Here is a 25,681-nt window from a genome sequence, read left to right as displayed (position 1 = left end):
CCATAGGGTCCATATTTCTTTCAGGGCTGGGAAAATACTTTTGGAGTAAATAGAAAACATATTGAGGTTTCCAAAACTGTTTTCAGTTTTCTGATCCCAGCTTTGGGATTTTAGAACATGTCGCCCAAAGTTGAAGTTTTGATAAAAAATAGGTCATATTCGGAAGGACGCAGTGGCAACATTTTCAAAAAATAGGACACGTTTTTTACGCCAAAGCGTTCTGCGTAAAGATACCTTTTAGAAAACTATAAAATTGTTATATGTTCTTAAAGAAAATTTTATTTTATTAATAAAAGAGTTAAGACACATTTTTGGCAAAAAACGGCAAAAATCTAAAATTTTTTGAATTTTTAAATTAAAAAACGTATATTTTTGGATCTGTAAATGATATTGATCTGAAATTTTTTGTATATTATTGGAAATTTTTTTGTCTAACTAACAAGAATTGAGTCCATTTGGTCGAAAATTATTGAAAAAAGGCGGATCAAGGTATGGTAAATTTTGTATCACTAAATTTTTAAATGCCTATAACTCGGATATTATAAGAGATAAGTAGTATGTCCAAGCATGTTTAAAAATTTTACACGAGTTTAAAAATTTTACATGTCGTAGGTACCCTACTTTGAGCCGCCACAGCGCCGTCCCTGGGGCATCTGCAGGGTTCATCTTCAAAACTTAAACTCGAATACCCTGGCTACGCTCACGCCAAAATTTATCCCGATCGGATCAGCCGTTTAGAAATGCCAGATTTATTTCCAAAAAATTTCGATTCTGCCCACTGTGCGCCAGTAGTATTAGTAACTCTGTCACGTCTAAAGATGATATACTCGTAACATAGAATTTCAGAACTTAGGATATTGACATTGAGCCAAGTTTCAGAAAAAAACAAGAATATGATGGTTAAAATTAAAGCTATCAATGTACAATTTGGAAAGTTTAGATTTAATACCGTTTACGTTTTGATACAAAATATTTAATTGAGTGTCGTAGTTGCTGCTCAGTTTTTTGAAAAGTTGGTTGAGCGGGAGGGTAAGCGTACAGTACTTGCCGTTCTTTGATTGTCTCTGTAAACATACTCACGAACTAATGTGTTTTCAGGCCAGACATTAGAATCAATTAAGTAGTTAAATATTTCAGAAGATACCATTACTTTAAATGAAGCAATTGACCTTGGCTGAGAATATTTAAACTTATAGACTATAATGTCGGCATCAAGATTCAATTTATGTTTAATATAATATTCAGTATCATCGGTTGAAGTGTCAAAAGCGAAGCGGGAAATACAAATTTGTTTTTAGGTGGAATTATTCTAAGAGGATGGATATCAGTAGAAGAATTCTAAGCAGGTTGGATAAAAGCTGGTGGATTTTCTGAAGTGACAGGCATAGATGTTGTACCTGTATTAACAGACATCGTGTTCAGAGTCGTAGATTCCATTGGAGAACAGGAATTGATATCTAATGCCGAATCATTAATTTCATGAGGGAAGGAGGGATTAATGTTCAGATTAGATACTGAATTAATATCCGCAATGGGAAAAGTGTTTACGGCATCAGGCGAGGAGATAGAAGCGGTAATTTTTGTACAGGACATATGCGGTGCAACAAAAGCAGAGTTAGTTTTATTCCGTCTAGGGGGCATGATATTCATTGAAGATGTGAATTTTTCCAAATTTGGATATTTGGTAAATAATTCACCAAAATTTTCAAGAATAGATTTCAATACAATAAATTCCTTATGAATCTTTTCAAATTCATCTCTGGAACTCTTAAAAAGATTGTAAAAGTCAATACTTATATTTCTACAGCTTGGACAAGTCCAGTGTAAGGATTTTTGAGGATCAGCTAAGGCATCAGCATCCCGAGCTTTTAAGACACTGCATTTTAAGTGATAACACCCAACACATAGCCAGCAGGATACCATACGATCGTTTCCCGAAATTTGTCAGTTTCCATTTGAACATTCCATAATTAATAATAGATGGGCAGCACAGGAAGTTAATATTTGAAAATGGCAATGTCATTTGTTAGATTATCAAGGACACAAACCACAAAAATCAGTAACAGTAGATAATACAGTTTCAGAATTGCCAGGACAGACAAAAAATAAAGACATATGATAAATACAAAAACAAATATCAGAATGAAGCACATAGATGATGTGAACAACTTTTATATATGTAAAAATCACAATTGTAATATTTATTAAAATTACACAGTTTAGCACTGACACAGAATACCCCGAGTTTTCATAAAAGACGGACGATTAAATATGATAAATAAAACACTTCTTTATATATTCTTTGACATTAAACATGAAAATTCGAATATATTTTGTATAATAAATGCGAGACACACGAAAATACGTCAAAACACGAAAAGGTGACCAGACTGTTCTAGATTTCACAATATAATTATTTAGGAGATACTAGGTTAGGTAAGGTCGATAGGAGGATGTATATTACATAAAATCTGAAGAAATACACCTAGGCAAATATCGGTCCTGTGGTGCGCTCCTTTTCATGGAAGAAAAATGTTGCTAAAAACATTGTGTTAACTGAATGTATTATCTTCAATGTTCAGAAACTCAGTTTCCTGGACGTAATTCCTAATAATTTTATCAATGTTCGTGAGGAATGTTATATCCTGAATAGTATCACTGCCAAGATATTTGGATCTAAATTCGACGAATGCTTGACAGTGGCAAAGAAAGTGATCCAGAGTTTCACTGTCCTGTCCTGTCTGAATCCGTACGTCCAATTTTGTATATCTGTGCCCGTAATCGTGTGTGTCCACTCAGAATACGTCCCATCATACTAACCTCAGACTTGCTACACTTGTTCTCATTAGGGTCACCCCATAGGATCTGTGTGGTTCTACCCACCGGGGTTCTCCCACCCATTATTTAAAATTCAGCCTTCGTTGCGTCGAATGGTTTTGCGATCGTCAGGTTAATTACCTCGAGCTCCCTGTCTTTTAAAGCTAATACATTCGCTCTTTCGTTGCCGACCACTCCCGAGTGACCTGGTACCCATATGATGAAGAGTATTCAGTTAAAGCTTTCTTCCAATCCAATACGGTTTTAGATTTAACTTTATCACTTGATATTGCCCTAATTTGGAGGTGAAGTGCTACAGGGAAATGAATGTGTAATATTGGTAACCAGTTGGTACTGCCATAGTCTGTTTATATTCCAATGACCGACCATCCGTGGCGAAGAACAAAAAACAAAGATATTGAATAAGGACAGATCCCAATGGACCTAGTTGAGCCCGAGCAAGGATCTTCGGATCTAAATGCTCATATTTCATTCGATGATAACTTGATGTTGTTGGACTTATGCCTTAACTTTACAGAGGTTCACATTCGAACGGATGAATATGCGTTACAGGAATCTGTTCTTAATCTGCAATCCTCTATCGCAGCTAATCCGGATGCCATAGAACCAGAGGCACCACCCTCCACAGAAAGGTCGAAACTCAGTGGCGCAGCGCTAAAAGCGTCTAAATTCCGTACGGAAATGTGGTCTTACGAAAAGCTAAGGATGATTCAGACGGTAGTCCTGGACAAAATTGTGGAGTCGGAGAAAAGCTCAGCCAAGTGGATTAGAGAACAAGTCCTGTGCTGAAGCCTTGCACTGGAGTCATACTTCAAGTTCTGTCCGAAGATGAAGTTCCTAGGGCTGATATATATGTGGGATATTTTCCTCAAAAGCCCGAAACGCAAACATCCAGTTTGCCGTCCCTAATATAAGAACAAAATGCTGACTTGTCAGTGGAGTATTGGAAGGTACTGAACCGAGTCAGCAAAAGTAACATGGTAGAAATTACATTTGCGATTGACCCAAAACGACGAACGACATATCCAAAAAGGTGAACGTAGCCATCAAAGAGGAATGTGCCAAGACCGGCAAGATGAATCTAAAAATTCCATCTTTGTCGGTCGATAAGCCATCCTGTTCGAAGATGCCTACCAAACCCGGACGCCTAAGGAAGGAAAACCTGATTCGTCGAAGCAAGACTGCAGGGATAGTAAAAATCCCATAATGCCCTCTGCGAAAATAGTTAGTCCGATGAAAGGTACAGTCGTAGCAGAAAAACGGCGAAGCGGTCTGGCAGACATTAAAATGTCTCAACTCGCCAGCAACATTTATAACACAAGGCACATCAGATGCCTGCAGTTGAACTTGCATCTCAAACCGACCAAGGTAATCTGATATATAATCAAAATACAATAGAGCCCAGAGTGGCCCTTCTTGTTAGGAAGGAATTTACGTATTTACCTATTTCAGAATTCCAACAGAAGTAGCAGTAATGATCAGAGTACCATCACAGAGGGGAGAACATTAAATTGTCCCAGCATCGGTATACTTACTAGGCAATGTCGATGTGGCTCCCATTCCTGAGGCGTCTAGACTGGTAGCCTACCGTGGGTGGATAATAGGCTGCGATGCAAACGCCCACCACAAAATCTGGGGAAGTACAAACACCAAAAAACATGGTGAGTATTTAATTGAATGTATATGTAGCAATAATATTAACATATTAAACAGGGGTGATGAGCCCACTTTCAGAAATATTATTAGACAAAATTTCAGAAATATTATTAGATCTCACATTATCTAGTAACAATCTATCTTTTTCTAACTGGCACGACTCTAATGAAATATCTATGTCAGATCATAAATATATATTATTTGGCGTTGATAGCCACGTAGGAGATGTACAACAATATCGTAATCCAAGAAACACGAATTGGGACAAATACCGATTAACTCTGGATAAAGACAAGAAGATAGACTTTGAGTACAATGTGCTGTCATTAAAATTCTAGAAAGCCAAAAAGGGATGTACCCTGGTGGAATAACAAACTAGAAAAACTGAAAAGAAATACAAGAAGTTTGTTTAGCAGAGCAAAACGGACAGGTGGCTGGTGCACATACAAAGATGCACTCACTGACTACAACCATTAAATTAGTAAATCGTGGCGCCAATATTGCCACAAAATTGACCAGTTCCCCAAGGCCATGAGGGTATAATGAGCCTTATAACAAAACCAAACAAATGGTCTCTGTACTTTGAACCGTACACCGAATCTTCTGGCTGGAAGAATTTTTAGTGAAGAATGCTCTTCGACTTTTAGCCCATATATCTAAATCTCCAGGACTTGATGACATTTTCCCCTGCCTTCTGCAACAAGGTAGAGATATCATAGTAGCACAAATGTCTAGATTATTCAGTAACTGGACTCTGGAAATCCAGATATCAAAGTCATCACCTTTGTGGAAAATCGAGAACCATATGGGCCACTAGAGGCTGTTCCTAAGGAGGCGTATTATCGCCATTATTATGGACACTGGTAATCGGTAGTCTACTTAAAAATTGAATGCCTTAGGTTTCCGAACATATGGTTATGCCGACGACCTTGTCATATCTATCACAGGCTTCGATGAAAGGATGCAGCAGGCAATTAATATATAACCCCTCAAAAACTATCCTTGTACAATTTACAAGCCGTAGATCTCTGAGACTTGTTGAGCCGACTCTTAACGGGTCTATTATTAAGTTCTCTGAGGAAGTTAAATACCTAAATACAAAACCGTAAATTGGAACTCACATGCAAGTCTGTAGAGCATTATATGTCTGTAAAACCGAAAATGATCTCATGGACTTTTAATACCATAATATAGTCCATTCAGACTTATGTTGCCTTAGCCTGGTGGAAAAAAGTGGAGCAGACCACTACTCGGTCTTCTCTGGACAAACTTTATCGTCTCGTCATCGTCTCTATAACGGGGGCCATGATAACATGTCCTACATATGCCATTGGGGCTATTGCTGTGTCGACGACAAGTAATCAGTCCTCTCTTCTTTTCCTTTGTGTTGGCTTAGAACAGGTCGTTCTTATACAGAAGTGTCAGTTTTAGTCGAAATCGATCAGGTCGTTTACAATGCCGACAATGGCGGCTGATTGATCTTCAACAGGTACTTTTTGAATTCTCTATAATATTGAACCCAGAAGTATGAAATTATGCATGTAAAGTCCGGAGTATGTTTTACAACTGGTATATTTTGATTTTTTGTACTAAAATTCGTACTGACTGTTTTTTAACACATCATGGTGAAGGGTATATAAGATTCGGCACAGCCGAATGTAAAACTTTTACTTGTTTTTACTTACTGTTATGGCATACAGGAAACAAATTTTATTTTTCATCAATAATTGTGTTTTTACAAAAACTGATAATTTTGTTTTCACTAAAATCAAACTGATCTAGTGTGGCTAAATAAGCGGTTAAATAAGTTCGTAATTAATTAGGATTAGTTTATACATACAAATATATTACATAGATATATAATTATATTTCACACTTTAAAATACATGATATAAACTTATACAATATACATAGACAGATACGTGCATACCTATAACAATGTACATATAATTTATTACATAATACATCTTGCAAACAATTATAATTGTAAATACTAAAAATTGGAATATGAAAATATATGGATATACGAATTTAAACGTACATAAACGTATTTCTTTAAAAAAAATAGTGTGCGATTTTTAGTTCAATCATCAAATTGCGAATAAGCTTCCTGTAGTCTCGAAACAATACTCGAATAAAATTTGATCTGCTCTGCAATAAGTGATTTGAGAGTTTGTTTTAAGTGCGTTTCACGTTCCATTCTAAAATGAGACATTTCTGCAATAACGGCATAGGAAATAATATCAGTTCGTCGGTTTACATCAGCCATTTGGGAATTACTCATCTTTTGTTCAGCAGCGAGACGTTCACATTCTTTTTTTTTCTGCATAGCTCCTTTGTGTGTCGACAAAATATCAGGGAAACTGCTTAAAATTCCCCTTAAAAGAGAAATAAAAAAGTATTAATTAAAAGTTTTAATTTTTGTTTTGTATAAAAATTATTTTCCAAAACAATCCAGCAAAAATAATTGATGTCATACTTTACAAACGACATCTTAATCATACTTTATTACATATTTTCGCTTTTATAAACCAAATATATATATCCTTACAAATGAAAACCCAGTTAAAAGTGAGAAAACAGATACATAATCGGAGAACATACATATGTATTCAAAGTGCATCAAATTTTGGTGAAAAATAAATAAGCGTTTCATTGAAAGAATGTGGTCTATTTTTGACATCCAAATATTGGATTTATACTGCTTCTAAAAGTTTTTAACATCGAAATTAAAAGAACATTTAATTCTAATTTTTTTGTTGTAATTTTAACCCATCCGTTCCAACTGTACTCGCTTGGGTACTAAAAAACAACCGGTTTTATAATGCTAGATTATCCATAATACAGTTTTTTGTAAAATTTGATTTTTGGAACATTACTTTAGGATCTAAAGATTAAATGTACCGAATTATAAAGTCATAAAAACATAACGGTAAATTTTAAATAATTTTTTTTGTCAACAGAGTTTTTCAATTTTTCGCCCCTTTCATTGCAATTTGATGTCAAACTCATACATTTTGAGTTGAATGGATTAGAATTTTACAGAAAAATAAAGTAAACAGATCAGCCCATTAGGATTTTGTTAAAAAAATAATTAAAAATTAGTTTTTAAGTTAATTTTATAAGCTTAAATATTAGTGTACTCGTTTGGGTACAATGGGACTACCCATGCCTATTTTTTCATATACCTTAAATATCTATTAAGGATGTGTATGTCCTTTTTGGTAAATATTTTAGAACGCTTGTAGGTGCTACTGATTATCTTTATAGTAAAATCAATTCACATTTACATTTTCCATTATTTTTCCAAATATTGCCAATAAATTGATGAAAAAGGAATTGATAAATACAGTTAATTACTGGAGGATCTACAAGACAACACTTTTGGTGAATGGGAAGTGTATGACAGTAGTGTCAGTGAAGAATACATCCCATATGATGAATTTTAATTAATTTATTTTAGCACAAATATCAATAAAGTGTCGAAAAAGTGCACTGAATACGGTAATTCACAGAGAATTTCAATACATTTCATAATTAATCTAATGGAAAAATTCTTAACCTAATTGATTAGATTTTTTATGTAGGAAAGTACCAAAATATAAAAAAAAATAATAAAAATTGCTTTTAAATTTTTTTTATTTATTTGTATTTATACACATATTGTCCCGATGTACCCTTCCGAGTACACCCCAAAAATCGCATTTCCAAAATTTAAAAATTTTTTGTTTTTAAATTTTATTTTAAATTAACCCATAATAAGATATATTTTGCAACAAAAAATTTAAATTTATTGATTTTAAGATGGTTGGGATCTAATGGGTTAAATATCGGACCATATGCTATAAATTGTTATAATGTTAGTAAATGTGGTCAACAAATAAATAATATTACGATATGTTTCAATGAGAATTTCTAAATATTTCAAAATTTGACCTTCAAAGTTTACGCCTTAGAATTTCTCGATTTATATATAACTTCAGGGACATATTTTATATTATTTGAGAAATAATATTCTGTAAATATTTTGCTTAAAATGTATAACAGTAAAGAATTGGGACATATTTTCTAAAATATTACAAAACAAGTAAGAGTGCTATATTCGGCTGTGCCGAATCTTATATACCATTCACCATAGTGTATTTAAAATATGCATACCTACCTATTAATTTTATAAAATTTATATTTATTTTATTTTTCTGACTATGTAGGTATGTATATCCTTATTATATCAATAGCAAAACAAAAGAAACAACAACAACGCTACACGAAATAAAACAGAGAAAAAACAAAATTCAAAAGGAATTGAAACCAACAGCCATCCAAACATACAAAACGAAATACCCAAAAAACAAAAACAAAATACACCATGCAATGAAACCAACAGCATTCAAACATACAAAATGAACCCACAAAAAAAAAAAACAAACAAAAACAAAATACACAGCGCAATGAAACCAAATACATCCACACATACATCTTTTTTCCAATACACAGTGTTGTTGTTGCTCATTTATACAGATGTGAGTTTTTTCTCATTTCACATCTGTTGAAAAAACCAATAACAGGTTTTTTGTTGTTGTTGTTGTTGTTCTTTTTCTTGAATTTTTAATGACATTTTCGGAGGTTGTCTCAGATTTTTGCTCATATCTCCGTTATTTATGGACCAATTTTGGTGATTTTCAATAGGAAACTTCTCGAAAGTATGTCCAACAGAATTATTGAAGATTTGCATCCCGAAGATATCTGGGGTCTTCAGAAAATTGATTTCAACAAACATACAGACAGACGGACATGACTTAATCGACTCCGCTATCTATAAGGATCCAGAATATATATACTTTATAGGGTCAGAAAATTATATTATAGAAATTACAAACGGAATGACAAACTTATATATACCCTTCTCACGAAGGTGAAGAGTATAAAAAATATAGTTTTTCGCGAAATTTGCAGAATTCAAATCGCAGGTACAGTTTAACTATAAGAGGCATTGACCTAATTTTTCCACTGTTTTATTTCCTAATCTATTGACCATAAATACCCTGGTGATATTTCAAAAATTTAAAAATTTGTTTAACAAAGATTTAAAAAAACTGAAAATATAGTTATGAAACTGACGTGTAAAAATTATTTTTTCGATCATAGCTAAGATCAGTTTCACGATATCTTTTAAGGACAAAAACTTATATTCGAGTAGATATATTTTATGTAATAAAATAGATTTATTAAAATATTTTCCAAAATAAGTTAATTTTTTCCACATTTCTTAATCAAGTGATCTGAGACACGTTCAATCATTTTTTGTTTTACATCTTTTTGAAATACTAAATCTATGTACATTATGATTATTTAACAATAATATGTAAAATATTTAACTAATAGCAACATGTATCACATACCCCACAGAAAATATATAGCTTACTACATTGATATTGTGTTGCTTATTTTGTATTCGAAAGTGCTTACAAACTTTCACACACTCTGGCTTATGACCGCTCTGGGTATGACCCCTTTAAAATGACACATTTTTTATAATATACTTTTGTGTTGAAAAGTAGCTATTCCAACATTCTTACCGATATGCCTCACTGAAAATATATAGCTTACTACACAATGTTGCTTATTTTGTATTCGAAAGTGCTTACAAACTTACACACACTCTGGCTTACTTTACACAGGGTATGGCCGCTTTAAAATGACCCCTAACTGATATACTTGGTTTGCGATATTGTGTGTAGATTATACTTTTTTATACCCTCCACCACCATCAGTGGTGATAGATATATAAGTTTGTCATTCCGTGTGTAACACCAAGAAATATTCATCTGAGACCCAACAAAGTATATATATTCTGGGTCCTTATGAAATTCTGAGTCGATTTGTCTATGTCCGTCTGTCTGTCTGTGTAAAACACGCTCACGTTAAAACGAAGCAATGGAAATTAACGAAATTCAGCCAAAATATTTATTATTATCCGGTACAGTTTGGTATTGAAAATGAGCAAAATCGGTTCACATCGGGAAAAGTTATGAATCAAAATTTAAAACAACTCCGAAAAAAATAAGCATTTTTTACACATTCTGATGTAATATTCTCGAAAACTATGCAAGATAATTCCATGAAAGTCATCATACATTCGTTTCTACACAAGATCTTGATTCCTACTGAAAATTGCCAGAATCGGTCCATAATTTCATATACCTCCCACACAAAAGTACATATTCTCGGTCCTCTCCCAAAAATCACTTAAACGCACATAATTCATTACTAAATTAAGATATCCATATAATATTTAGCACAAATATTGCTCTTATGTACATAAATTACACTATAAAATTGTTTTACGATCGGTCCATATTTGGTCATAGCTCTCATACTAGGTCCCCTCCAGAAAATCACTTAAATGCACAATATTCATTACCAAATAATGATATAGATAGAGAATTTTGAAATTTTGTCTTTATATATGTACATAATTGATCATAGCTCCCATACGAGGTCCTTTTACGAAAATCTCTTAAACGCACATTACTCATTACCAAATAAAGCTATTAATACAAAATTTGGCACAAATATTAGTTTGGTATACAAAAATTCTATTTCAAGATTTTTTCACGATCGGTCCATAACATGGATGCGGTCGGTCTCATGCAAGGTTCCCTTCAGAAAATTACTTGAACACACATTACTTATTACTAAATTACGATATAGATAGAAAATTTGACTGAAATATAGCATTTATGTACAGAAATTTAGCTTAAAGAATTTTTTACGATCAGTCTATAATTGGTCATATCTCCCATACTAGGTCCTGCCCCTAAAAGCAATTTAACCATATTTAACTAGTTGCATTATCAATTTGTGTAGAACAAATTTATATATATCGTTAGCTTAGTACGAAAAGGTAACAAGTCCTCTTTTGAAATTTTTACAGGAGAAGCAAAAAACTTCATAACTTCTCTTGTATTTCATATTTTTAAAATCTGTAAACGTAGTTTTTTTCTTAGATTTCTCCTTTTTTAATATCGGTAGTAATTTAAAAATAGTGCTGTTGAATATTTATGGCTTTTTTAGGACTTAGCACGTTTTCTTTTTCTGAATTTTTATTTTTTTCACATTTTCTTATAACCTTTTCCTTACGTACATGTTCTATTTTGAAGATAATTTAATATAATTTGATACAAATATTTTGCTATGTCCTTTGGACGAAGTGTATACATTTTTGTTAGTGTAGGTCCAGTATTTCTTATAGCACTCATACAAGCTGCTGCTCGAAAAAGAAATTAAACAGAAATAAACATGTTGAGAAGCTAGTAATCGTGATCAAATTTGGAGCAAGTTATTTTTTTTATTGAAAAATTATATAGTAAAGAATGGCGGACATCGGACTTTATTTGATCCTTGCCTCCAAATAAGATCCCCTTCAGAAAGCTCTTTTTAACTCTCATAAATCCATTAAACCTATCAGTATAGCTTTGAAATTCTATATAGAGAAAACTTTAATGAACTTAAATTGCTACACTAATTTTAACGAGTATCGGTCCATATTTGACCATAGCTCCCATATAAAGTAGCCTTGAAAAAATTACTCTAACGCTTATAACTGTTTTTAAAATACCAGAATAGTGATGAAATCCGACATGGGACCCAAACACTATTTACAACATTTTATGAGGATAGGGCAATGTTTGACCCTACCCCAACGACTTTAAAGCACATAACTGGCTTAAAATAGCAGTATAGCGATGCAATTCAACGTTAACAAGTTTTATAGGAATCAAAATTTCTTTACTAACTACTATGACATTCGGTCCATAACTTACGCTATTTTATATATCATCCCTCTTAAAGAAAATCAGTTTATTGTCAATATTTACTTGTTTTACTTTATTTTAAAAAAGTATTCCATGATTTCTTACTCTATTGAAGATTTTACAAACTTCACACTATTTCCTAGACGTTGATGTACAAAATTGTTGATATTTCTTTTTGCATGACTAATTAATGCGTTTATAATAGCAAATTGTAAGGACTTAGCACTTTTTCTTTGTATTTTTTATTGTTTTGAGGACTTTGCACGTTTGCATACCGGATCAAAAGTACATGTTTAAAGTATAAAAAAGGTAATTTTTTGATTATATTATGTGTATTTCAAGTTATACTATAAAGTGGACTAGTTACGTTTGCGTACTAAGCTAACGATATGTATTTTGAAAATCCTTAAATCTTTCACACACATGCATACATGCACATTACTAAATATCGTTAAAGCATATCTTAATATAAAAGAAAATGGGGTTTGTAATGTTCAATAAATCTTGGAATTGTAACAGATTTAAGCTGTTTAAATTTTGGGCTTTTTCTATTTAAGACATGAAAAAACTTATTTCTACAAATATTTGATCAATTAAAAGTGTTAATATAAAAGTAGCTGGTGGAGGATCTTTAAGATTCGGCTCAGCCGAATATAGCACTCTAACTTGTTCTTATTTTGTCTTATTTACTTATTTGTTTTGATCCCTATGTAAAAATTGTTGTTTTTGTTTCGTCAAGTTGGTACCGTTATATTTAATGTGTTATACTTGTAAATAACTAGTGGTCCAAATAAAATGTTTTTTATTTTTAAATTCAGTTAGTAAGGGAAAAGCACTGCGAATTTTTCTTAGAAATAAACGCACCCTTTTCAATTTATTTGTGTGTCTCATTATTGGGAAAGGTGTTTTGTTAAATTCGCCCCTTATGGACAACAGTCGCAGCCAGCGACAAATTTTATTTCGCAATCTTTGAGCGAATTTGTGGTTCCTTGCCCGTCGGAACAAATTTTATTGGATTTTTCCATGTTTTTTGTGGTTCCTAGCCTGTCGGAACATCAATAAACTTTTGTGAAATTTATGTAAGTGGTTCCTTGACATCCGGAACAAATTTTATTTGTACTTTTGTGTGAATTTTTGGTTCCTTGCCCATCGGAACAAAATTTTAATTGGAATAATTTTTTGTTAAAAAGTTTTGTGTGAATTTATTTGCCTGTCGCAACATAAAATAAGTTTTGTGCTCAAGTGGTTCCTGTCTGCCGGGACAAAAATAATAAATTTATTTAAAATAATTTTGGTGAACAATTTGCCGTTTAAATTTTTGGTGTGAAATTTTTTGTGTTTTTTTGAGAAACCTTTTGTATATTTGTGGTTCATCATGCAACGCTCCCCTGCAAGAAAAATCCAGCGCTTAGAATCAACAATGAATCAGCCTACTAGTGGTTCCTCGTCTGCCGGAACAAACAACAAATGACTGCTTCTGCCGCTGAAGTCTCTGCCCTGCCTGCCAGTTCCCTTGCCGCTGGAACATCATCGACTCCCACTGTCGCTGGAGTGCCTCCATCAAACGTAAGTACCAGTGTCGCTAATTTAAAAGTTGCTCCTTCTATTGCCGAGGTGCCTGCAAGTTCCATTCTTGCCGGAACGACGAGTACCGTAGCCACCACAGTTGCCGCAAGTGTTTAACCTAACCAACAACATTTTTTGAGCTCTGCTGTTCAGCCGCCGTTGTCCCAGTCAAGCTACAACAACAACTTAGAAGTTCACCAAACCCAGATAAATGTTCTCCAGGCCCAGTTGTTAAATGCCCAGCGTGCTTTGTCCATCGCCATGAACAATAATTCAACGCCAAGCTCAAAGCCATGCCACAGCCATCCAATATGGCGCCAGGAATAACGGGTACCAGTGAAGTCAACGTTGACAATTCTGCCTCAGCCAACGTCGACTGCGCTGAACGTCGGACGCCATTTTCTTCCGTAAGCTGTAATGAAAATAATTTTTTGATGCCGCCAAATATGCCGTTGTCCCAAAATGGTGGCTCGATGCTGGTGCATAGAAAAATGTATGACTTGCCGGAATTTAATGGCGTTCCTGAAGATTGGCCCATGTTTTCCACGCCCTTCAACCAATCAACTGCTGTTTACAGTTATAACAATTTTGAAAATTGTTTGAGGCTCCAAAAAGCTTTGAAGGGCGAGGCACGGGAATGTGTGAATTCCTTATTGATCCATCCTGATAATGTGAATATGGTTATGGAATAACTGTGTTTTCAATATGGTCGGCCCGAAATGCTCATTCGTTATCAGCTGCAACAAGTTAACAAAATTTCGCCCATTAGTGAAAGTGCTATCGATAAACTTGTGCCTCTTGCTGTTAAAGTGCAGAATCTTGCTGCCTTTTTGGAAACTGCCGATGGACAACTGATGGAAGAACTGGTAGGAAAAATTCCTATGAGTAAACGATGCCTCAACTATAAAGCCTCAACTATAAAGCCATATCCTACAGTTTTGGATTTTAGTAGGTGGCTCAAAGATGTCGCTAATTTGGTAAGAATGGTGCAAAGTTCTAGTGGAAATCGTCAAAATAATGAATCAAAAAGAAAAGTTGTCCTCCATGCCGCTGATGGTCAAAATAAACAAGAATGTCCTCTGTGCCAGGCAAATCATAAAATATTTGAGTGTAAAAAATTTGGTTCATTGAGTGTGCGCAATCGTTGGAGTGAAGTTAAAAAATTGAGGTTATGTTTTTCGTGTCTCGGTAGTGGACATTCAAGCCGATTTTGTCGTTATCGTAAGACGTGTCCCGTTGATGGTTGCCTAAGAAAACATAACAAATTATTGTATGATGTCAAAATTAATAATGCGGTTTCATCTGAGACTCCTGGTCCAAGTGGTTCATCAGATGGAAATGAGTCTGTGCTTAGTTGTGTCCAAAGTTACAGATAAAGGCGTGTTGTTATTTCGAGTGGTGCTAATTGTACTTTATGGTCCTAGTAACAAAGTCGAAACATATGCGTTGTTGGATGAAGGTTCGTCGGTTACTATGGTGGACAGCTCGTTGGTGAAGCAACTTCCGGGGCAACAAAGTAAATTGAATTTACACTGGTATGCTGGTAAGGCATCACAAGAAATGGCAACTGTTGTCAATCTGCAAGTAAATGTAATTGGTAGGCAGAGGAAATATGCCTTAAGAAATGTATATGGAGTTTCAAACTTAAAATTGCCGGCCCAAAGTTTAAATATGGATTTAAGTGCTCATCCTGGTTTGCCCATTAAATTATACGACGACGTAGTGCCTAAAGTGCTTACTGGGTTGGATCATTGCCATCTGGGGCTTCCCTGCAAGGGCCATTTAAATTGTGGAACAAGTACGCAACATTCATTAAGCTGCTGGGTTTGAACTACGTAACTTTTCATCCAACTCTTCTGAGGTAATTGTGGCTCTTAAAGATACTATGGAGAAACCGGTGAATTTTTCCAGCGATTTTAATAAAAACGGAAAAGGTACTTGGTATGTAATTGCAACCAAAAGATGACACATTTAGGTTCGATTTGAAGTTCTGGTGTTATGAAAGGTGTAAGGTCTCCAACAAAAAGAGAACTGTTGAGTGTGGTTATGTCCGTTTTCGACCCACTTGGTTTTTTGAGACACTTTATGATAATGGCAAACTTGTTGATGCGAGAAGTTTGGAGACACAGCATTGGATGGGATGAAGCCCGGTGAAATTGTTGATGTGTGGAGTAATAGGCGCCAAGGTCTTCAAAATGTTGAAAAGGTCAAAATACCACGGTGTTACTTTGAAAATGGTGTTCCTCACCGCCTGTGAAGACGCATTTGGAGCCGTGTCTTACTGGAGGTCAATAAATGCCCATAATAAAATTGAATTGTGCCCCTTTGAAGATTATGAGTATTCCTCTGCTCGAACTACAGGCTGCTGTTTTGGGTACTCGGTTATTGGTTACAATTTTGAAGGAGCATTCCGTTAAGGTATCAAGGATTATTTGTTGGAGTGATTCTACAACTATAATAAATTGGATTGGCTCAGAAGGTCGTCGTTACAAACTTTTTGTTGCACACAGAATTACGGAGATTCTTGAATCTACTAGTCCTGCAGATTGGAGATGGCTGCCAACAAATCTAAATGTTGCGGATGAAACTACAAGAATGAAAAGCCAAGTTGATTTTCCTGATGATTCCCGATGGTTGAATGGTCCTAAATTTATTTATGATTCTGAAGATAATTGGCACCAAAAGGTAAACGTAGCCCCAAACGAACAAGATTCGGAAGAACTTGGTCCAAAATTTGCTCTACTGGTAAATTTTCCTCCTATTTGAAACCAAAACGAACGTTGGCCTAGATGTTACGTTTTATAAACCGCTGCCGAAAGATTGGTCCTAAAGAGGAAAATTGTTTAACTGCTGTTGAGTTAAAAAATGCTGAAATATTGCTTTGCCGTCAAGCCCAACAAGATAGTTTTTGTGAAGAAATTGAAATAATTAAAAACGAAGGTAGTCTGCGCAGAAGTAGTGAATTCAACGCTCTGTGCCCTTATATGGATAAAAATTCATTTCTTCGTGTCTATGGTCGTGTGGATGCTGCTAGTTGGTTACCAGTGGATTTAAGGCGTCCGATTATATTGCCGTCATTTCATCCTGTCACCGAGTTATTTGTGGCCCATGTACACGAAAATATGAAACATCAAAATTTTGAAGCAACTATTTGTGAAATTCGAAGATCATTTTGGATCCCCCGCCTTAGAAAAATTTTACATAATCGTGTTTCTAATTGTCTTATTTGCAGATTTCGTCGTACATTGCCGGTACCACCACTTATGGGTTCGTTGCCGAAGGACAGGTTGACTCCATATATTCGGACCTTTTCCTACACTGGATTACTTCGGCCCACTTACTATTACATTTGGTCGTCGCCATGAAAAACGCTGAGTGGCTTTATGTACTTGCCTGTTGATGCGAGAAGTTTGGAGACACAGCATTGGATGGGATGAAGCCCGGTGAAATTGTTGATGTGTGGAGTAATAGGCGCCAAGGTCTTCAAAATGTTGAAAAGGTCAAAATACCACGGTGTTACTTTGAAAATGGTGTTCCTCACCGCCTGTGAAGACGCATTTGGAGCCGTGTCTTACTGGAGGTCAATAAATGCCCATAATAAAATTGAATTGTGCCCCTTTGAAGATTATGAGTATTCCTCTGCTCGAACTACAGGCTGCTGTTTTGGGTACTCGGTTATTGGTTACAATTTTGAAGGAGCATTCCGTTAAGGTATCAAGGATTATTTGTTGGAGTGATTCTACAACTATAATAAATTGGATTGGCTCAGAAGGTCGTCGTTACAAACTTTTTGTTGCACACAGAATTACGGAGATTCTTGAATCTACTAGTCCTGCAGATTGGAGATGGCTGCCAACAAATCTAAATGTTGCGGATGAAACTACAAGAATGAAAAGCCAAGTTGATTTTCCTGATGATTCCCGATGGTTGAATGGTCCTAAATTTATTTATGATTCTGAAGATAATTGGCACCAAAAGGTAAACGTAGCCCCAAACGAACAAGATTCGGAAGAACTTGGTCCAAAATTTGCTCTACTGGTAAATTTTCCTCCTATTTGAAACCAAAACGAACGTTGGCCTAGATGTTACGTTTTATAAACCGCTGCCGAAAGATTGGTCCTAAAGAGGAAAATTGTTTAACTGCTGTTGAGTTAAAAAATGCTGAAATATTGCTTTGCCGTCAAGCCCAACAAGATAGTTTTTGTGAAGAAATTGAAATAATTAAAAACGAAGGTAGTCTGCGCAGAAGTAGTGAATTCAACGCTCTGTGCCCTTATATGGATAAAAATTCATTTCTTCGTGTCTATGGTCGTGTGGATGCTGCTAGTTGGTTACCAGTGGATTTAAGGCGTCCGATTATATTGCCGTCATTTCATCCTGTCACCGAGTTATTTGTGGCCCATGTACACGAAAATATGAAACATCAAAATTTTGAAGCAACTATTTGTGAAATTCGAAGATCATTTTGGATCCCCCGCCTTAGAAAAATTTTACATAATCGTGTTTCTAATTGTCTTATTTGCAGATTTCGTCGTACATTGCCGGTACCACCACTTATGGGTTCGTTGCCGAAGGACAGGTTGACTCCATATATTCGGACCTTTTCCTACACTGGATTACTTCGGTCCACTTACTATTACATTTGGTCGTCGCCATGAAAAACGCTGAGTGGCTTTATGTACTTGCCTGTCCATAAGAGCTATCCATTTGGAAGTCGCCTTTGATTTGTCTACAGATGCGTGTATTCTTGCCTTATGCAACTTTATAAATAGACGTGGCCTGCCTACAAGACTCAGGAACGACAATGGCAAACATTTTGTTGGTGCTGATCAAGTTGCTAAGCGGTTCAGTGAAGTATTTGTTGTGGCCCAAATTCAAGATGGATGCTCATCCAAAGGTATAGACTGGAAGTTTAATTGCCCTTATAATCCTGCAGAAGGTGGTATATGGGAACGTATGGTCCAGTACGTCAAGCGTGTGTTGCAGTCAACCCTTAAAGAATCGGCCCCTAGAGGGTTGCCCTAATACATCGCAAACTCCTGCCGGATAAATAAATGATCAACCAGTTGCTCTAAGAAAGCAGTGGCGCATATCCCGTGAATTGCGTGACCACTTCTGGAAGCGGTGGATTAAAGAATATTTGGCCACATTGACTAGACGTTCCAAATGCTGTGAACGTATAAAGCCCATTGCTGTTGGTGATTTGGTTCTAATTTGTGACCCAACTGTATTCCGTAGAGATTGGAGGCGTAGTAAAGTAGAGGAGGTGTTTAAAGAGAGAGATGGCGTAATTCGTCGTGCTAATGTTCGCACTATTTCTGGAGGTTTAATGCGTCCTGTTTCCAAGCTGACCATCCTTGATTTGGAGTAGTGAATTGTAGCCGATCCACGGGGTGGGGATGTCGCCTAGTGGCTCATAATGGAATAAATTCATTTGTGTTTTATTTATTTGTTTTATTTGGCCTTCGGTAGGTAAGTGGTTAGTGATCTAGTCTGGTAGACCGGAGGTGGTGGGTTCGATTCCCACCTAGGTGTATTTCTTCGGATTTGATGTACACTATCGTACAAAATAAAGTGCAAAAGTACTCATGCTATATTCTTTCAGCGAAAAATCTGTTAAATGATTATTAAATAATGAAAATTTATTTAAATTCATTTAGTTAATATACAATGCTACAAAAATAACAATAAAACAAAATTATTGTACTTAAAATGTTTCTGCACAGAAAAAATTAATACATAACTTGAATCAATTTTGTAATAAATTGAATGAATCGAACATGACTTTTTTTTCCCAAACCATTTTCATTCAGAATATTAAAAATTCATAAAATGTATGAATTTGTACATTAAAGATTTTTTTGTTTTTTTGTTCATTTTCTTTTATTTTCATAAAAAATTGGAATAAATATCCGCGTTACCTATTAATATCTTCCATTTTTTAGAAAATAATCACATATTAGCAAATTTTTATGATAAATAAATAAAATGTTGGAAAACAAAATATGAAATAAAAGAACATCAGCATATAGCTAAACATCCATTCTTCAGAAAATGCTGCATGTTACGCGCATATTTCATTGTTTTCAATCTAAAAATCATAAAGAAATAAAAAATTTTCCAAAGAAAATTTCAAACATTTTTTAACAAATAGAAAAATATAAAGAAAATTTTTAATATTTTAAGTCAAGGCTTCTAGATTATGTTTAAAAATATAAAAATGAAAAAAATTCATACAATTTAGGAACATATTCTTAAATATTATTAACTTTAGTCAATGAAAGCAGTTCATAATATTTATGCTGGAACTTTTTTCTGTGTGTATAAAATTTAAAATTAAAGTAAATTCACTTTTTTGTCGGACAAAATAAAGTGTAATTTTTATATATCATTGTTAAAATTTCTTGTATATCAAAATTTTTTATCTATTTTGGTTCTGATTTGAATATTTGGATCTACTTAAGCCATTTTGGCATTTTTTTTAACATTATTATTCCCAGTCGCCTTCCCCTCCCCTTGTTTTCCCGCGTACGATTATTTTCCAAAAGGAATCCAATTTTATTCACTATTTCATCGGAATTTTTTGATCAATTGTGGTCCAAAATTAATCTATTGGATTTAGGGCGGTGCTCTGAACAGGACATTCCAATTTTCCTGCGTTTTTCCTACATTAATGTTATTTTTTAACTTTATCAAGTACTTAAGCTTATTATCTTGCCGTGATATAAAGTTGCCCAAGTCCATTTCTAAGGCACTGATCTTTAGATTTGAGTGTAATATGCTCACGTGGTATTCACTAGACCTTTCTGAATACATTTCCTGTAGGTTCCCCACACCTAACGTTAAAAATTTAACACATACGAAGAGTCAACTGATCCATACCTTGAATCTTCCACCATCTTATTTAAAAGCGTGGAAAGTTTCTTCCGATTTTAGTAGTTAATTTTGTATTTTTTAGCTCAATTTATGTAGTTGGTTAGATGAGTTCCTATTTGTATTTAAATGTTTAAAATGTCGACAATTAGTGAGAGGTAAGCCATTTAATATACAAAACTTGAAAAACAGAGCACCGCCCTAAATCCGATAGATTAATTTTGGACCACAATTAATAAAAAATTCTGATGAAGTAGTGAATAAAAATGGATTCATTTGAAAATAATCATATGCGGGAAAACAAGAGGAAGGGAAGGCGATTGGGAATAATAATGGTAAAAAAATTACCATAATGGTTTAAGTAGATCCAAATATTCAAAACAGAACCAAAATAGATACAAAATTTTGATATACAATAAATTTAAATAATGATATATAAAATTTACATTTTATTTTGTCCGACAAAAAAGTGAATTTACTTTAATTTTTGACGTTATACAGAAAATTTTAAGTACAATAATTTTGTTTTATTGTTATTTTTGTAGCATTGTATATTAACTAAACGAATTTAAAAAAATTTTCTATATTCAATAATCATTTAACAGATTTTTCGTTGATAGAATATAGTATTAGTACTTTTGCACTTTATTTTGTCCGATAGTGTATATACATTCTCCTTTTAAACTAACTAACTAACTAACTTTGATTTATTTGGTCTTATTTAAATTTATTTGTTTGTTTAACTTATTTTATTTGTTCCATTATTTTATATTGTTATTTTTATTTTGATTTAATTTATTTGTATGGGCAGTCCTAATGTTTTTCTTATTTTGTCTTATTTACTTATTTGTTTTAATCCCTATGTAAAAGTTGTTGTTCTTGTTTACATTGATCTGACTGCAGTGCTTTCTTTCGTCAAGTTGGTACCGTTATATTCAAGGTGTTATACTTGTAAATAACTAGTGGTCCAAATAAAATGTTTTTTATTTTTAAATTCAGTTAGTAAGGGAAAAGCACTGCGAATTTTTCTTAGAAATAAACGCACCCTTTTCAATTTATTTATGTGTCTTATTATTGGGAAAGGTGTTTTGTTAAATTCGCCCCTTATGGACACAGTCGCAGCCAGCGACAATATTTATTTAAAAAAAAACTATTTAAACTAGAAATAAAAGTAATTTTATTAAAAAAGTTTTTTCTTTTCATAATTTTTTAGAGTTAAACTTCGTTGCACCGGTTATTTAACACAACTGCAATAGCTGTCCTATAAACTAGCTATTTAGGGACATTCGACTCTCTCTTAGGAGACGTCAATAGCTAGTAAAGTAACTAGTAAAAGAGCTAGTAATGTAACTGACTTCCAAGAACCCATTTGGACATTACCATCCATTGACTACTTTTGACTAGCTCTTGACAGTCTCATGGTAGGCTATAGGGTGACGATTGACTTTCTCGTAGGACAAGCCCATATTGAAATGGTTAGTCACCTGGGTGGCTAGGGGACACTATAGTTCGGGACTGTCAACTACATACATATGTTCTTGTGCTGGGAAAGCATGATGAAATTATAAAAAAGGCTGTTCCTCGGGACACTCAAATATACATATAATTTATTAATTTATGAATTTTATGTATTCTTCCATATTTTTGTAAATCTTTTAACCATATATACATGCGTGCAACTTTTCACCTATTGGTCCTAGCAAAAATTGTCCAAAGGAGTTCATGTAGCAATTTTTTCAATGTTTACAATTTTTTTTTAATTTTTTTATTTCTTTCATCAAAATCGGAAGACATCGAGTTTTAAAGTTGGGTCACTTGACACGAAATGATTCATATGTATATAGAATCTCCTCAACAAGCACTGTAAAAAAAATCGTGATCAAAACCTAGCTATCAATTATCTTTTATAGCTTAGGAGATATTCGCATTTGAAAATTCAATTTTCAGCATTATTTTATGGGAAAACAGTAGTTATTTTAAATTATATAAATTTTTTTAAGAAGATGTATAAAGAGTTTACACTTTTTCAAAAGCTCACTTTATGTGAAATATTTTAAATGGAAAAAATCTTGAATATTTTGATACCGATAGGACCAGGTGCATGCCAAAATGCCTATTTTTTTGCCAGTTTCCCCCTTATCGTATTTTTTGTTTCCTCTAAAAAAGCCAAATCATGAATTCCATGAGAAATCAAATTAGAATTGACCGATGGTCTTCAGATTTCTTTAATTTTTTGTTAACACATACTCTATTAGACACATAAGACATATCAACGTTAAATTCTTAAAAAATTCCAAAAATCGCGAGTTTTGTGGCGATTTTAACTTGTTCGAAATATACAAAAAATCAAAAAGGTATAAAACTTTGAAGTTTCATATCTTTGAGAGCTTATACCGGATTTTGTTGATTCTGTTAAATGTATAAAATATCAATAAAATTTAAAAATTTCCCAATATAAAGCATTTAAAAAAAATCGAAAAAATAGACGTAATGCACGTCACAATAAAATGTTTTTATATTTTGCATAAAAAGCATTAAAGAATCGATTAATGCACTTTTAAAAATTTCAAACAGGGCGAACGGTTTCAAAAATGCATTCAAAAAGTGCATTTCCATAAAAAATGCACTTTTAGTATAAAAATTATATTATAAGGAAAGAGCACAGCCATAGTAGGAAAATAAATAAAAAAATTTATTATGTTGTCCAGACAGTCCTTAAATTTTATATCACATTTTTAAAAATTCTAAAAAAAATGTACTTAAACTAATTAAGTCTTTTTTTTTTTTTAAAGTGCATAAAATTACTTCACAAAAGTATTCGAATTTTGTGTATACATCATATTTAGATTAGCATTATGAAGTAATAAATATTAAAACTAAATTAATATTTTGTATAGTAGACTTTGTTTTTAAAAACAGCTTCCAAGCGTTGTGGGACCGTTTCTACCAATTTATGTAATAGTTCTGGCGTTATTTTGTCCTATTCTTTATGCAAAGCAACTAGTATAGTGGTTTTGGAGTATATTGAGTGATTTAAAAGTTTTTCTTGTAAGTATGACCACAAATTTTCAATGGAGTCCAAGTCCAGACATTAACTCCATTGAAAATTTGGTGAAAGAAGATACTTAGTATTGTAAATGAATGAATTACGGTCTATAATTACATTAATAAATTTAGCACAATTTCGTCACTATATTTTATTCACAGTACTGCCGATGTGTATTTAATTGATCGGAGAGAGAAAGAGAAACACTCGCGGTACGGAGTTTCTCGCAGAGTTTAAATATTAGTAGATGCTTTTATATTTTTATTTTTGACTTTGCAATAAATATGCATTTACCTCATATTTAAAAATATGCATATTTAAAAAATGGTTCTGTTCAAAATATTTCTAGCATTTTTGCTAAAAATATTTACCCATACAAACTATTGCATATTACAGCTTACAGACAAATATAAAATGTTTTCACATACAATATATTACGCAGCAACTCGCTAACATATTTATAATACCCACATATATTTCATATGGCTTGCCTATAATATTAAAATATTTTCCTACACAAATTATTCGAAGTCAACAATATTGAAGCCATGCAAGCAGTAATATACGAACATGAAATGTACGCAAGCAGAGCATATATGTGCCGACGAAAACACGAAACAAAACGATAGTCGCGACTATCAGGATACAATATTTTTACTATCAAACTTAAATATTATTTACTATAGGAAATGACTTATGGTCTAAAATTTAACATTTCATGTTGAACTTGAAAAATTATAAAATGTGAAAAAGGTATGCAAGATATAACCAAATTTTATTTAGAAAATAATTGAAAACGTTTATATCTATGTATGTTTTATGTATATTATGGGAAAAATGTATGCATGAAATAACCAAATTTTAATTAGAAAATTTTTGAATTGAATTATTGAATGTATGTATTTATTAAATTTATGTTTAATTTTTATGTGGAGTATTAAAATGTATGTATTTGTATTGATTGTAATATAATTAGAAAAAAATTATATAAATACTTAGAGGATCATATGAATGTAAAAATATATTCAAATATGTATGTACAGTGTCTCACATAAGTATTCGAATTTGGTTGTACTTTGAAAAGAAACATAATTTAATAATATTTTTTGTGTGTGAAATGAATAATTAAATTTGTTATATTGTCTAGAGAGTCCTAAGGTATAATATCACACTCTTTAAAATTTGGAAAAATTACATTTACCTCAATTGATTTAACTTTTTTTAAAAAAAGTCCATAAAATTGCCTCACAAAAGTATTCGAATTTTTCCTGTATTTCATATATGACCATATTATACGAAACACAAAAATTATAATCGAGTGGTTTCTTGCTTAAAATTGTATTAAGGGGTTACTATCAATTATATATTTTGGGTCCATTTGTTCCACAATTTTGGAGCATTTGTACCATCTTTTCATGTAATATCATTAAAATGGCGATTTTTGATCATATTTGCAATTTTTTTTCCTTTTTTTGCAGAAATAAAACCAAACTTTAATATTGGAATTTAATAGACCCCTTGAGGTATCTAAAAATAATAATTTTTGTTATAAGGATCTGTACTTATTTTTGGTATCGTTCTTCTGTTTCTAATTGAATTGTATGGATCTTAAGTCCCTTTTCCGACAGTCGATATTTTCCGACAAAGTTGGCTAGTATACATTCATGTACATTAGAGTGCTCCAAAAAAACGAAGTTGCGAATTTTGCCCGTCCCCCCTCTAGAATTGTTCTATGGGTTGTAAAACTATGTCATACAAAAAATTAGGCTGATAGGATAACGTTAACAGGTGCCGCAACGGCACTAAAGTTTCCAAGTGCATTTACAAGGGGAAAAAATCGATTTTTTTCAGTTTTTGCTAAAATTTTGCCACTTAATTTTACAAT

The 25,681-nt window shown here is 33.2% G+C and overlaps 1 protein-coding gene across 1 annotated transcript in view; it reads right to left on the bottom strand.

Annotated features, from left to right (window-relative positions):
- Nucleotides 1-6,181: 6,181 nt before the first annotated feature.
- The window catches only part of LOC119609522 (sorting nexin-18), a 73,346-nt gene continuing 53,846 nt past the window's right edge, over nt 6,182-25,681 (bottom strand). The window contains exon 3 of the mRNA XM_037964347.1: nt 6,182-6,872. Coding sequence (XP_037820275.1) covers nt 6,578-6,872 — 295 coding nt within the window. The 3' untranslated portion in view covers nt 6,182-6,577. The remainder of the gene's footprint in view (nt 6,873-25,681) is intronic.

Source organism: Lucilia sericata, unplaced genomic scaffold (assembly GCF_015586225.1).
Source record: "Lucilia sericata isolate MDLA Ls3-8-SP2 unplaced genomic scaffold, ASM1558622v1 Contig000024F_arrow, whole genome shotgun sequence".
NCBI classification, from domain to species: Eukaryota; Metazoa; Arthropoda; class Insecta; order Diptera; family Calliphoridae; genus Lucilia; species Lucilia sericata.
The sequence above is the reverse complement of the archived record's forward strand: the minus strand, read 5'-3'. Positions and strand labels throughout refer to the sequence as shown.